Source organism: Oncorhynchus tshawytscha, linkage group LG24 (genome assembly GCF_018296145.1).
Source record: "Oncorhynchus tshawytscha isolate Ot180627B linkage group LG24, Otsh_v2.0, whole genome shotgun sequence".
Classification (NCBI taxonomy): Eukaryota; Metazoa; Chordata; class Actinopteri; order Salmoniformes; family Salmonidae; genus Oncorhynchus; species Oncorhynchus tshawytscha.
In genome coordinates, this window is record NC_056452.1 from 12,455,281 (window position 1) to 12,470,341 (window position 15,061).

The 15,061-nt window shown below is 42.3% G+C and overlaps 3 protein-coding genes across 4 annotated transcripts; 1 reads left to right on the forward strand and 2 right to left on the reverse strand.

Annotated features, from left to right (window-relative positions):
* Nucleotides 1–424: 424 nt before the first annotated feature.
* Nucleotides 425–5,601, forward strand: mss51 (MSS51 mitochondrial translational activator). 2 transcript variants are annotated; one of them, XM_024386872.2, is made up of 6 exons: nt 425–753; nt 1,792–1,944; nt 2,123–2,247; nt 2,877–3,440; nt 3,664–3,757; nt 4,473–5,601. In XM_024386872.2, the coding sequence occupies exons 1-6, from the start codon at nt 737–739 to the stop codon at nt 4,675–4,677; spliced, it is 1,158 nt and encodes a 385-aa protein (XP_024242640.1). In that variant the 5' UTR covers nt 425–736; the 3' UTR covers nt 4,678–5,601. The 2 variants fall into 2 exon arrangements, with proteins under 2 accessions (XP_024242640.1, XP_042161263.1); XM_042305329.1 differs by having other exon boundaries at nt 426–788.
* A 5,431-nt stretch (nt 5,602–11,032) lies between these two features.
* Nucleotides 11,033–11,878, reverse strand: LOC112223258 (myeloid-associated differentiation marker-like protein 2). The gene has a single exon (XM_024386279.1). It carries the CDS (start codon nt 11,876–11,878, stop codon nt 11,033–11,035), a length of 846 nt encoding a protein of 281 aa, XP_024242047.1.
* Nucleotides 11,879–12,560: 682 nt separating this feature from the next.
* Nucleotides 12,561–13,791, reverse strand: LOC112223257 (myeloid-associated differentiation marker-like protein 2). Its single transcript, XM_024386278.2, has one exon. It carries the CDS (start codon nt 13,785–13,787, stop codon nt 12,903–12,905), a length of 885 nt encoding a protein of 294 aa, XP_024242046.1. The 5' UTR covers nt 13,788–13,791; the 3' UTR covers nt 12,561–12,902.
* Between the last annotated feature and the right edge of the window lie 1,270 nt (nt 13,792–15,061).

A 15,061-nucleotide genomic window follows, 5' to 3' on the forward strand; every position in this document is an offset into this window, starting at 1 on the left:
GGCAAATGAGAAATGCTCACTAACAGGAGCATATTTGAGAGAAATATGCTTTTTGTATGTATGGAACATTTCAGGAATCTTTAATTTCAGCTCATAAATCATGGGACACCTCACATGTTGCATTTTTATTTTTGTTCAGTGTATTTATTTAGGCATATATATATATATATATATATATATATATATATATATATATATATATATATATATATATATATATATATATATATATATATATATGGTGTATATATATATATGGTGTATGTGTGTGTGTGTGTGTGTGTGTGTGTGTATGTATGTAATGTAATGTAATGTAATGTAATGTATGTTCCATACATACAAAAAGCATATTTCTCTCAAATATGCTCCTGTTAGTGAGCGTTTCTCATTTGCCATAATAATATACTGTGTGTGTGCGCATATATATATATATACACAACAGCCTACTACTGAACAGTATACCGTCTTTAGCAGAGCCTACTATAGGCAGGTAGGAATACCCTCCAATATTTTCTATATATATATATATATATTGGTCTACCAGTGGAATGAGTTTCGAGAAAGTTTATATGAAAGAAGTGAGACCACCTGAAGAGACGGGAAGGCTCTAGAGATTTCAGACAGTTCTGGAAGGGGGAGCACAGGTGGTATAAGTGGCTGGCGCAGCCACCGCTGCGAGTCAAGCAAGCTCCACGAGAAGACTCGTTCAGCAACGTGAGGTACTTCAAGAGTTCCAATGACAGATAACAAGAGGTGAGCAAGCGGCTTTATTGACTGACAATTACCAGGTAGGCTAACGTGTGAATGATTTCTCCTCTGCCTTGTGTTTGTGTTATGCCACAATGTAGACACTGAATGTCCCCATGTGTTTTACTATGTCTATTGCGGGACTGGACACGCTTATGGCAATCAAATATCCACTGAGGAGTTTACTGAGGGAAGAGAATAGGATCATAGGCCTACATTCAGATGTGGTCAAGGCCATGGGTGGTTTTATGTGTCTCATAACTCTATTGTCACAGTCAATATGATGTTCAATTTATAGGTAGTATTCCCTCTACTAGAGTAATTTGTCATTCTATTCTGTGTGGGCTTTAAAAACATTATTATCTGGATCTGGGTCCAACAACACAACATATCTAACACAACCTTTTTTTTTACTGATAATTCAAGCCTTCATTGAAATAATATTGCAATGTGTGTTTCATGTGCCATGTTCTCGAACCCCCCCCCCCTCCTCCTCCACCCTGCCCTCTCCCTCAACCCTCTCCATATATGGCAGGCCAAATACTCCAATCTAAAAATAATGGACATGTGCTTCACATTGGTCAGTAGTGGTCCTTATGATTGGGTAGCACACCAACGGAAAAAATAGCTGCAATACAGGTCATGATTTGGCCCAATTTGATGTGAGTTGGGGTCTGATCCCTGGCTAATACATTTGCCTTTCATGTGTCAACATAAATGTTTGGGTGATGTGGGATTCTTTTTTAACCCCTCCATGACCAACCCCAACGGCCACCCACACACTCACCTTATTATAGAAATCCCCTCATTGAGTATAGGGTGTTGTGTTTCTATTGCAAGCATTTCTGTGGATCTCATTGTAAAACTATCTTTCCGTTGAAGTGTGTTAGACATGAAGGCCTACTTTTTATTGTCCCTGTCAAGTTTGAATTCAAAAAAGCTTTATTGGCAATGGCATTGCAGAATGTGGTACAACAGCATTATTGAAGAGGATGATGTTTTTAAATTAAAAAATAATTATTGTCTCCATCGACCACTCTTTAGTGCCCCAGCACCAGGGGGTAAGGCCAAAGCCTTGGCCTTCAAGTCTCAGAAAGAGATGTTTCAGAAGATGGAGGAATCGTTCAAATTCTGTGCCAGTTGCAGAAAGCAGCCTGGTCAGGTTTCAGATGCACAAACGCTCAAACGCTGTGTGAGGTAATTATGAGACAGACAGAATGGAAAATGTACTTGCACATGAAACTTGCACTCCATTATGTATTGTACTGGTTACATGATCCAAAGGAGTTATCTGGTTGGAAGCAGGTGCACTGTCCTCACGGGTTATTTCCTTCCTCTTCCATCCTCTCCCTCATCCTCCTCCTGACTATCACAGGTGTCTGAATGTCTACTACTGCAGTAAAGAGTGTCAGAAGGCTGATTGGCCTCAGCACAAGAAGGTCTGCTCGGAGTTGCGTCTAGTAGCCATTGACCGACTGGTGGAATGGCTCGTGTTCAAAGGTAAGAGAAGGCAGATAAAAGAGGAATGAGTCATGACATTGGGCCAATTGCTGCATGATTGTCGTGGTCTAGATTCACTTCTTATGGGCAGGTGGGACGGTAGTGTCCCACCTGGCCAACATCCGGTGAAATTGCAGAGCGAGAAATTCAAACTACAGTATTATAAATATTTAACTTTCATAAAATCACAAGTGTAATACATCAAAATAAAGCTTAACTTCTTGTTAATCCAGCCGCGGTGTCAGATTTCAAAAAGGCTTTACGGCGAAAGCAAACCATGCGATTATCTGAGGACAGTGCCCAGCATACAAACACATGAAAAACATATTTCAACCAGGCAGGTGCAACGTGCACTGAGGGTCCTGACCTCGACACTAGGAAGCGCCATCGTCCTCTGTTATTTGTCATGATGACAGCACCACCTATCCGAGATCATTTTGAAAAATGAATTAAAAAGGTGTTCCGCGGGGTTTGATTCTAGGACCATTTCCTTTTTAAAAAATTTATGACAATTATTCTCTGAACAGTGTATTCAAATAAATAAAAAGAGACAACACCAAGAGAATAGCACCAACTTCAGGATATCCCAGACTGATTTTTCATACTCCCCCTTCCTCTTATCCAATCAGGAGACCTCCCATTCTCCACAGGGAAGTGGACTCGGCCTCAAGGGGAGGTGAAGGGCTGGGATGACTGGCTTGCCATGCAAGGGGACCTCACCCCCCGTCTGGACGCCATCTTGTCGGGCACTAATATGACAGACCTTTGGACCAACGCCAGCAGGCCCAAGCCAGAGGACGATGACCTGAGAAAGTCGATTTGGCGGGTATCGAGCGAGTTCCTCTCCCGACCAATGACTATTGCCCTAGGGTTTAGACTGTTTGGCTTAAACCCGTATTCCAAACCCCTCACCATCCACTTGATAGGGGTTTCTAACAATGAGACCCTGGGAGCCCGACTGACGGACTATGTTGAACTGGACCGAATGTTCCCTGGACACAAGGGTCTGGAGGTGGTGATGGTGGGGCCAGAGGTTGTGGACGGGCCAATCATGAGGCCCCCACTGACTAACTTTGGTCCCAAGACGATGACCTATATCAGTGCCTACAAGGGCCTCTACCACCAGTTCTTTGAGGAGCTTGTGGAGACCGAGAAAGCAGCTAAGCCAGATCTGGTGGTTGGATTTCACCCAGGTGAGAAGCTCTGCCATTGTGCAATTTCCAGCTTTTTAAAGAAATAGAATTGACAAAGTTTGTGTTTCCTAAAACTCCAGTTATCTCATGATAAAACAAATGGGAAAGAAACAGATTAGGATGTTGCCTGGTTATAAACTTGTTGGTTTTGAGGTTAAAGCTTTGCTGGTTGAGTTGTTCTTGTCTGAGCTAAGCTCTGTTTGACTTCCTCTGTCTCCTACAGGCTTTGATGCCAGTCAAGGCCTCGATCAGGGCTGGCTACCAACACTGCTACTCCTCAGGGACTACGAGATCCCCTCCCTATTTACTGCACTAGAGTAAGCCCCACATAACCCTGATCTTAATACCCTCCATAGCATAACAGAATCCTCCATATTTACCGAATCAAATCACATTTTATTCGTCACATGCTTTGTAAACAACTAGACTAACAGTGAAATACTTACTTACGGGCCCGTCCCAACAATGCAGAGAAAGAATACAGAGAAATAACATTAAAGTAAAACAATTAATAATAAATACACAATGAGTAACTTGGCTAAAAACGAGGGGTACCAGTACCGAGTCGATGTGCAGGGCGACAAGGTAATTGACGTAGATATGCACATATAAGTAGGAATAAAGTGGCAGATAGTAAACAGTAGCAGCAGCGTATGTGATGAGTCAAGAGTCAATGCAGATAGTACGGTAGCTATTTGTTTAATTATTTAACTATCTGCATTGACTCTTTTTGCACTAACTCTTGACTCATCACATAAGCTGCACCAAGTCTGGAATCAACAGGACCCAGAACAGCTTCTACCCCCAAGCCATAAGACTGCTAAGTTAGTTGAATAGCTACCGGACTAATTATTTATCAGTCTTATGCCTTGCGGGTAGAAGCTGTTCTGGGTCCTGTTGATTCCAGACTTTGTACCCCGGTACTGCTAGCTGTGCGGTAGCAGAGAGAACAATCTATGGGTGGTTGGAGCTCACTGTTGTCTACTACAAAGAATTGAGTGTGTAATTGTTGATCCTGCCTGATCCCCACAGGAAGACAGAGATGACCTACTCCTTGCAGATCCTCTCAGAGTTGGAGATGGATTTAAAAGGCAGTGGAGTCAACCCTTTTGCCTCCCAGAAACCAGAGCAGGTCCAGGCCACTCCTAACAAACCACCTGTATATTGCAACTCCCATTACTTCTGCTTCCAGGGCCTACTGGAAACAGTGGAGTTTGAAGAACCAGAGGACGATTGAGAATTGAATTGAAGTCGAACACTAACGGGACATTGATATTCAAGACACAAAGAACATTTTAGGTGTAGGGAGAAGACACAGATATCGTTTTTATCGACTTCAAGTGAGAAAAAGAGGTGCAATAGTAACAGTAGTTCAGTCAAGAGCGGAGGTATGTTAAAGCATTTGCATTGACTATCTAATTGCTCATCCATGGTAAGTGGAATTACATTGAACGTTTATCTCTCACCATTTGAATTTACTCATACGAAACCTTTGTCTTGTTGGCAGGCAATAGATTGTTTGCATAGATTTTGGACAGTAGCATTTGCACTCATTTTCTACACGAGCCATGTGTTTCTGAGCCAATGTACAAGGCAGTGACAGTTGTGTGCATCTACGAAATGAGTTTGCATGTTGCTACACTTACTGTGGTTCAACAAACTGCTTACAGGAGATATCAGAGGTCGCTTTTCTAATTGCAGTCACTGTGATCATTTAAAAAAAATCAAAAAGCAGAACCAACACGCAATAATTAGTGAAGCCAAGTTGCTGGTACACTGGAACATGTTTAATCGCAAAAGAGGACAGCAGCACACAGGTTTTCGATGTACTTAGTTCATTATTGATTTGAAATACTATCAGCTGTTAGACTGCTGAAATAATAAATGTATTTATTCCAGAAACACCTCAATGACTTCAAGTGTACCTTTGTGGATTTGACATTTGAAGACAGAAAAAAGCCAAAGCCATATATTCTTGCATTATGTTGATTTATTTGAAGGTATTTGTTAGTAGTGTTTAATCAAATACATACGCTCTTTCCATCTTTTTGAACATTTCTGTTCTGAAGTCTGATGTTCTTGAAATATACTTTTTGTGAAGAAGTAGTATTGCCTTTTACCATTAAAGTGATGCTTTTTTAAAAACAAAACATGCTCATCACTATTGTGTTGGTTCTTGGTTTCACATCCTGATATGGAGGGCCATATTGTTCTTATATTGATCGCATTGGTGTCACTCATTTAAAATGAACACAAAAGGTGTCAAATCAAGATCAGTTATTAAAAATGTTAAAAACGTAAAAACTGTTAAGCAAATAAAATGCTTCCTCTGTTAGTGTTAACTTAGTAAGACTTCGGATATTAGGATTCAACTCGAGCCAAAACACTGAAAGACCAAGTCCATAATGTAGATTTTGAGATTGGCAATGCTCCCCACAGTAACCATGTCGTCATGGTGACAATAGTCACAGTTAGGCAGATTATAGTTAGCCTAGTGCCTGTAACCGAAGACGGGCCAGAGGATGGCAGAAGACAAGTACAACACCACAGCCACTATGTTGAACGCCAACTCCAACAGCTCCATTCCAATATAGGAGATGAAGCATTCAAGTAGCTTGATCAGATGGATGAGTAGGATGAGCACGGTGCCAGGGAAGCAAACTACATAGACCACCACGCACCACACCATGGCAGGCGTGCGGAAGACCCACCACATACCCAGGAAGTAGTTGGTGGCGTCGGCCAGGATGATGCAAGCAAAGATGGCCTCTTTGAAGCGGAGGACCCCCATGAGAATGGACAGATGAATCTCCAGACAGTTAATTTTCCTGAGAAGATGATGCAGAACATATTGCTGATGCAAGACAGGCAAGCAAATTTGATGGTGAAGAAGACTGTGGTGGATGCGACCATGAGCGTGCACCAGTGGTGGTCGGTGACATTTAAAATTAGGGAGGACAACTTTTTTTTTTAATGAGCAATGGCCTTATTCCTATTGCAACATATTGGATGACTGTCATTCATATTCCATTCACCCAGCTCAATGTAATATCGATAGGTTTAGGCTATTACATGATACAAACATTTTCCCAGGAATCATCATGAGGTTGCTACAACCTAACCTATGAATGAAAGTTTACAACGTATGAGGACAGGTCGAGAGAACTTTTGTAGTAATCAAGGACATAGACAGTTACAGAATGGTGACGTCTGCATAGAGGTGGATCAGAGAATCACCAGCAGCAAGAGCGACATCATTGATGTATACAGAAAAGAGAATCGGCCCCAGAATTTAAGCCTGTGGCACCCCCATAAAGACTCCCAGAGGTCCGGACAACAGGCCCTCCGATTTGACACACTGAACTCTGTCTGAGAAGTAGTTGGTGAACCAGGAGAGGCAATCATTTGAGAAACCAAGGCTGTTGAGTCTGCCGATACGAATGTGGTGATTGACAGAGTCGAAAGCCTTGGCCGGGTTGATGAAGACGACTGCACAGTAATGTCTCTTATCGATGGCGGTTATGATATTGATTAGGACCTTGAGCGTGGCTGAGGTGCACCCATGGCCAGCTCGGTAACCAGATTGCATAGCGGAGGAGGTACGGTGGGATTCAAAATGGTCGGTAATCTGTTTGTTAACTTCGCTTTCGAATACCTTAGATAGGCAGGGTAGGATAAATTATGTGAAATTAAATGAAACAATAATGAATGTTGATGCTAATATGATGTCCAATATTACGCTATGTTTCTATATGATAACAATAGCGTAATACACTGTATTTAATATGCCATATGCTATTTTTTAACAGTTTCACTAATACATAATTAACTTAATCATTATGACACAACACTCACTACGGTCATTGGTTACACTAATTGCACACATAATCTGTTTCAAGTATTCATGACATTACCCTGAGGAAGGCACTGCGATGCCGAAACGTTGGTAAATACCCATTCAATTGGTGGGAGATTACACGTGGAGTGTGCGACTTTCTTTATTTTGATAGTTTATAGTTTATTTGCCATTAGTCAGCACCTCCACACAAACTTTTATTCTGGGTGTGCGCCAGCTCACGTTTTTTTTTTTACAGACTTACACTGCACCAGAACATCCTGTATTGAATCGTATGCGATCCTCGTGATGGTGAATTCTGGCAGCTGTTCTTCAGCAGGAGACATACAGTGCAAAACATGACAGATGCTTGGCATTTCGGGTTGGAAGTGTACGTTAGATTCCATATGCCGGTGCTACTATTGACTTACAATGACGAAAGACTTGCAGCGTTGGACAGGGCAATGCAGAAGAAGTGCTCTATCAAGAGACGTGGTTACCACACACCAAAACTCCGTTACATTGCATTCATTTCTCTGCACCTCTGTAGGCTGTTGCAATGGACCACACACTACTTGGGAAGACGGGTAGCAATGAGAATGCTCTAGTTCTTCCAGATATGTTCACAAAGTTCACAGCCATGGTGCCCACATGAAACCAAACTGCAACGACTACTGCCAATGCCATTGTGAAACATTGGATTCAATATTTTGGATGTCGTGCAAGGCTGCATTCGGGAGAAAGGGAGACATTTAGAGTCAAATGTGATTTCAGATTTCTGAAAAGTCTATGGTTTAGCGAAGAGCGTGACAACCGCATACCACCCTCAGTGGAATGTGAATTGTGAGCAATTCAATCACACATTCCATGACATGCTGAGAGCTCTGTCACCAGAGAAGAAGAGACATTGGACCTAATACCTACCGAAACTGATATTGGCCTACAATAGCCATCGTCACTCCGTAACTGGTTACCTCCTTTCTACTTAATGTATCTGAGGGATGCAAATACTCCACATTGTCTTAGAGGAATGACCTAATGATCTGGATGTTTCATCGATGGATGAATGGGTACAGATACACCATGAATGCCTGAAAACTGCCTGCGAAGTGGCACAGAAGAGTGCAAGTGAAGTAGCAGATAGCCGCAAGAGGACTTACAATAGGTCTTCCAGGGAGGTTCTGGACCTTCCAGGGGACAGAGTACTCTATCAAAATTACAAGCCAAGAGGTCGGAACAAAATCCAGGATTTATGGGAATCATATCCCCATATTGTCCTATAGCAAACACACTGAGATGTACTCATCTACAGAATACTTATTAGGTATTTCAGTTTGACTGGCACTGCTTAGGGCAGCCCTTCTCTACTAAACTGCAAAGGGCATCCATTTTTTTACATTTATAATTCTGCTGAAAGCTGTCTGTGAATCACAGTTGTGGCTAGATGGTTACAGCTAGGATGAAAGTGACGTTTTGGGGAAATGTTTGACTTTTAACTAACCTTAAACCTAACCATAGTCCTAACCTTAACCTACTTCTCCTAACCTGTTACGTTGATTATCCTAACTTGTTCCAAAAATCAATTAGGTTCGTCACTGTTTAACATCTAGTCCTCACCATGAATCATCAGACTTGATTCACATTTTAAAAAGTTTGATCCTACGGGCAGTCTGGCCACTAGAACTGCACAAAAGTTGCCCTCACACAAACAATGTTTTTACATTTCCAATTTCAAATTAAGTTGGAATTGGCCCTGGGGGCCACTACTGCAATTCACACATTAAGAACATAAGGGTATGAAGAGACGTGAGTTTTTGGCACCTCAAAATTGTATTTTTTAAAATAAGATGTTTATTTGTATTTTTCCATAAACAAGGAATAACATAACACACGCCACTACACATAACAAAAGAAAAAGGGTACAAGCTCTAGCCTACAGACAAAGGAAATGAAAAAACATGTGAATCACATAGACATCACACAATAATACAGATATAATAAAAGACGGTTGATGGGGGGGGTTGTGAACAGATCAAGGGACAGCAGGTATCAAGGGTGACTGGTGGGGTTGATAAAGTGTCAAGGTAGGCCACCCATCTTAATAGGAACTTTTCAATGTGGTGGATTAGTCTATAAGAGGGTCATTCAAGGTCAGCAGTCTTCCCCGGGAACAGGTGCCACTCCTGCGTTGTGGGGGGTACCATCAATTTTCCATTTGTAGTTTGAGTTTTCGGGCACAGAGTAAGGCACTTTGTATTCAATTCCCAGTGTAATAATGTGCGTGTTTTAGTTTAGAGGTCTTAGAGTATTAACTAGGACTGAAAGGGATTGTACATTGTGCTACTTTCTCTAGTTAGTACCTCATGAACACCAGTCCAGAACTGTTGAATGTGCAAGCCCATAGCCGGTGGACTACAGTTCCTCTGTCTTGGTGGCATCTCCCACAATCAGAAGAGTACTAATCCCAACAGGTGAAGTCGTGAGTGAGTCCAATACATTATACAGTACTTGTGCATAGGTTGGCCATGTAATGCTGTTGCATTCCATATAAATACAATTACTTACAGTATGAAGGCCCTGTTGCCATGGAAATGGCTAACATGTATAAATGGTATGTCACAGGTGGGACTGATTGACTCATTAACTCTCCCAGACATTTAATTGGACGTTGGATTAAGTAAGTGTTCTTCTGAATTCTATTTAACCCCTGTTTAAGGGGTGGCCGCCCACAGGAAGTCATGCAGTCTGGAGTCATGGTGGAGCCCTTTGTTGGCTGAGCGAGAGAGAGCGCATCCGCTTGGTGAGATCAACTCTTTGAGATGAAGCAACTGTGCCAAAAAAGGAGCAACTGGGCACCTGCCTCCTGGGCTGCACCACTTCCAGTGCCTGTTTCTGTTTGGTTTGGTTTGTTTCTTTCTGGTATTTGTATGTCATTTTGAACTTTTAATCTATTTGCATTTTGCAACAAAAACTATGGAACAGAACATTGTGTGGTGTAACCATCAGAAAGCCATGCCCTATTAAATATGTTATTTGTTGAAACTGTTGCCTGCCTCTACTTCACTCTTCCTGATCAACCCAGATCCAAACTAACCTTTTCCACCTCGTGACAGTTATACATGGGTATCTTTTTCACCTATGCATATCTTAATGAAGAATTCATGCGAGATCCGTACAGGATTAGACAGACAGACCGAAGAGAGATCAGCTCCCACCAGAGGTCAGCTCTGGGCCTTTGAAGCCTAATATCCAGAGCAGGGTAAAAACCAGGGGAAGATCTTGATTGCATCCTCCTCGCGTCCTCTCTCCTCCTCGGCAAGAGGACGCAAGGAGTATGCAATTGAGATTCTCCCCAGGTCCACTATAAAGAGGATGAAGAGTTTCATTGACATGGATGTACTCTACATCTGGGCTTTCAAGTAAAGCGCCATAGGTTCCATTATGAAAAAGAACAACAATTAACACAAGGAATAAATCAAATCCACAACGTAAAAGATTGACATACGCTACAACCATCAGATTGTCCCATGTGCAGTTATGGCAGATGGAAAGCCGTTCTGGAAGCTGAAGGCAAGGTCGCAGCGGAGGTGTACAGAAGCACGGCCAGGATGTCAATGCCACCCAGGTACACCTCTAGAAGCTGGAAGATATGTTTTACAGGAAAAGAGGTTGAGGTCGATGATTACTGGAAACAGATCAAACAGACAATATGTCATTTAAAAAAAAATGTAGACCTACCTCTTAATTTAGCAAGATGTTAGGATTTCAGTCGAGCCAAGATGGTGAAAACCAAGTCCACGACGTAGAGGATGAGATTGGCAATGGTCCCCACAGTTACCACATCCAGGTCGTTATGGCGACAGTAGTCACAGTTTGGTGGATTGTACTCACGGTAGTGCTTGTAACCAAAGACAGGCCAGAGGATGACAGCAGACAGGTACAACACCACAGCCACTATGTTAAACACCAACTCCAACAGATCCATCCCAATACAGGAGATGAGGCATTCAAGTAGACTGCACAGATGGATGGGTATGATGAGAACGGTCACAGGGAGACAGACTACATAGACTACAATGCACCACATCATGGCTGGTGGGCGGAATTCTTTTTCCACACCCAGGAAGTAGTTGGTGGCGCCGGCGAGGATGATGCAAGCCAGGACGGCCTCTGTGAATCTCAGAATACCCCTTAGGTTTGATAGATAGCCCTTTGGACACTTCATTTTTCTCTTGACACTGTCTACAAGGAAGACCACGGTAGCGGCCAATGAGAAGATGATGCAGAAGACACTGCTGATACACGACAGGCAGCCAAAGACGATGGCGAAAATGAGCGTGGCGGCGGCGACCATGAGCGTGCACAGCATGGTCAGACCGCAAACAAGGTCGTCCCAGTTGGGCAGGAGGATGTGCAATAGCATGATCTCGGACACCAGTAGGACCACAGCCATAATGACACAGAAGACCCAGATGAACTCGCAGTAGATGCCGTACGGGTTCACCATCCTACCCCTAAACATAGGGATGACCAAGGCTAACGTACACAGTATGATCTCCAGCAGCCTCAAGATGTTGAGCAGACTCTTGAAGTGTTTACACATCTCCAACTCCTGAATACGGCAAACTTCAATTCCAAAATTCTATTCCAGCTGTGTGGCTTTCTTTAAGGATAACCAAGATTTTCCAAGCTCAACTTTTGCTGTAGACTCTGGAGTGACAACACTTCCCTTGAGTTACGCTGAGTTATTCCACCTTCATAACTGTTTCACAATCTCGGATGGAGGCATCCCTTATAGTATTACAGGCAGAAGTGGGCAGGTTATCTGCTGTTAATGGTTAACGTACCTTTGACACTAATATTGTTATTCAAATCCCTGTAGAAGTAGATATACAGTACACTATGGAGAAGCTGTTCTGCACTATTACTGTTATAGACCAATGGGAATACGGTCACACTTTATTTACCTAGTCCGAATAGTCAGTCTGTAGATACTCTAAGGATGGTCATATTATCAACAAACTATCTGTTGATAAGCAACTGCTTGCTAAGGTTATGGTTAGGTGAGTACAAGGGTTAGGGGTCTGGTTAAGGGTTAAGGGTTGAGGTTAGGATAAGGGCTAGGTTTAGTAGATAGAGATTCTACAGATAGTCTGTCGTCAATCTAAATAAAGTGCCCCTGAGAATTCAAGTGGTAAAAGGACAGTAGGCCAGTGCTGCAACTCACACACAAACATATTTAACGTAATGAAAAGAGATGTGGTTGTGGTACTTCAAAATCCTTTATCATATACAGTAGTTGTGAATGTTGGCCATGTAATGCTGTTACGTAGGCTACTTTTATGTAAATGGAAATATCCATATGTGATTGACATTGTAACTATACCCTTTACGTTCTATCTGGATCATTTCATCGTGAACGTGTAACATCATGACAAATTCCTCAGAGGTCACTGCAGGGTTTATATTTGTTCTACTTTAAACTATAATTATTTTTTTTCAAAATCAAAAAAAGATGAGGGAAACAAGCAGCTCTTGTTAAATGACTATTCAATGCAACAACAAATCATTCATGAAAAGCTATTATATAGTACAGTAAAACAGATACAGACAGAGATCAGTTACCACTATGAGCGTTTGAAGCCACACATCCCAAGCAGGGTAAACACCAAGTCCACTATAAAGAGGATCAGATTGACGTATGTCATGAATGCCACCATGAATTGAATGGCCCAGATACAGAAGCTTCCAGGACAGTCACTGGGACGAGGGTTGCCTCTGAATGTATAGATGGGCCAGATGATGGCAGCAAAGGTATAGAGGACCACAGAGATGACCAGAAATATAAACACAAACCTGTCTATATTAAATGGCAAACAGTTCTTAATTTTTGTGAAGATGTTGGTGATGATGATAATAGGGATGATGGGAAAGGGAATGACATAGGCCACAATGCACATGATCAGTGCCGGTTTCCCGTCATAACCCGTGAGGGAGATAAAAATTATGCAGCTCACAAAAGCCTCCAGAACTTTCCAGAAGCCAGGCAGGGCGGCCAGGTAGCTCCCCTTCTTCTTATCCATGAACTTATCTTTCACTACCTCTAAGATGTAGGCCACGCCACAAAGTAGGGCGAGGAAGGCGATCACAATTGAGTACAAACATTTTTTGCAGATGTAGAAGTTGGCGTACATGACGAAGACGGACGCTGTCATGAGAGCGGAGGACATCGCCATTCCCGTGGTGAAGTCGTCCCAGTCCAGACAAATCTTGAGAAGGAGGTGGAGCATGAACATCTCAATGACGGTGATGATGAGGGTCATGATGGAGCAGAAGGCCCAGGTGAACATGGCATAGTTCCAGTAGGTGTGTTGAGTCTCGCCCTGAACAGCGGCCAGGATGAAGGTCAAGATGCCCAGCACTATCTGAGTCATGTGCAGGGCCCCTCGTCCATTTATTAGAGAGGAAGGAGTGAATACGGCTTCGGACAGGGCCTTTTTCATTTTGTCCATCGTCTCCGAGTGTGTGATGCCTCTTCCCCTCTATCAGGCTTTCTAGACCGCTGTAATGGTAGAGGAGAGAGTGAGCTTCGTCTGAGCTATCCTCTTATCTGTTACCTAGTAGATAGCCAGTCACAATGTGCTTTGCATGACATTCATGAAACACGGTGTGCAGTATCAAGTTTTTGAAAGAGAGACTGGCTAAATGTTTTCAATTCAAGCATGGAAAACATCTGTGACAAATGCACACTCTCTCAAGTTTCCAAAGACAAAATGAAGCAAGGTTTATTTCAATGTTCAAAAAAAGGAGGGAGAGCTGCTTTGATAACTGGAATGAAAATAAGGAGAAGTGTTCATTGGAGAACGAGGTATAACTTATAGCAACCAATTAAGTTGCAGCTGTGTAAAAACATTTAAAAAAATACAAGAAGCCTTTATTTTAGTGGATATCGCATTGCATTGCTTCTTCAGGGAAGGCCTGTGAGCTGCAATGCAGTGGCGTGTTTTGGGTTGTTTTTTTTTTAAATAAAAAAGCTTGTTAGACAGACTAAATGAAGTACAGAAAAAAACGAATCTGGTAAGATGATTTTTTATTGACGAGGATCTACTGAACGAGCAACATATACAGTGCCAATCAAAAGTTTGGACACACCTATTCATTCAAGGGTTTTTCTTTATTTTTACCATTTTCTACATTGTAGAATAACAGTGAAGACATCTATGAAATAACACATGGGAATCATGTAGTAACCAAATCTAAATCTAAAAAAAAAGTTGTCACCCTTTTCCCTGATGGCAGCTTTCCACGCTCTTGGCATTCTCTCAACCACTTTCAGGAGGAATGCTTTTCCAACAGTCTTAAATTAGTTCCCACATACGTTGAGCACTTGTTGGCTGCTTTTCCTTCACTCTGACGTCCAACTCATCCCAAACCATCTCAATTGGGTTGAGGTCGGGTGATTGTGGAGACCAGGTCATCTGATGCAGCACTCCATCACTCTCCTTCTTGGTCAAATAGCACTTACATAGTCTGGAGGTGTGTTTTGGGTCATTGTCCTGTTGAAAAACAAAGACATGGCGGTTGGAACCAAAAATCTCATATTTGGACTCATCAGACCAAAGGATACATTTCCACCGGTCTACTGTCCATTGCTCATGCTTCTTGGCCCAAGCAAGTCTCTTCTTCTTATTGGTGTCCTTTAGTAGTTTTTTCATTGATGAAATTTGACCATGAAGGCCTGATTCACAGAGTCTCCTCTGAACAGTTAATGTAGAGATGTCTGTTA

Excerpts from the sequence above, each read along its gene's own strand:
- mss51 (XM_024386872.2), top strand. Across the intron at positions 2,248-2,876 it reads GGAATGGCTCGTGTTCAAAG|GAGACCTCCCATTCTCCACA; the intron begins GTAAGAGAAGGC and ends TTATCCAATCAG. Across the intron at positions 3,758-4,472 it reads TCCCTATTTACTGCACTAGA|GAAGACAGAGATGACCTACT; the intron begins GTAAGCCCCACA and ends TGATCCCCACAG.
- LOC112223258 (XM_024386279.1), bottom strand. The coding sequence starts at position 11,878 with ATGTGTAAACACTTCAAGAGTCTGCTCAACATCTTGAGGCTGCTGGAG.
- LOC112223257 (XM_024386278.2), bottom strand. The coding sequence starts at position 13,787 with ATGGACAAAATGAAAAAGGCCCTGTCCGAAGCCGTATTCACTCCTTCC.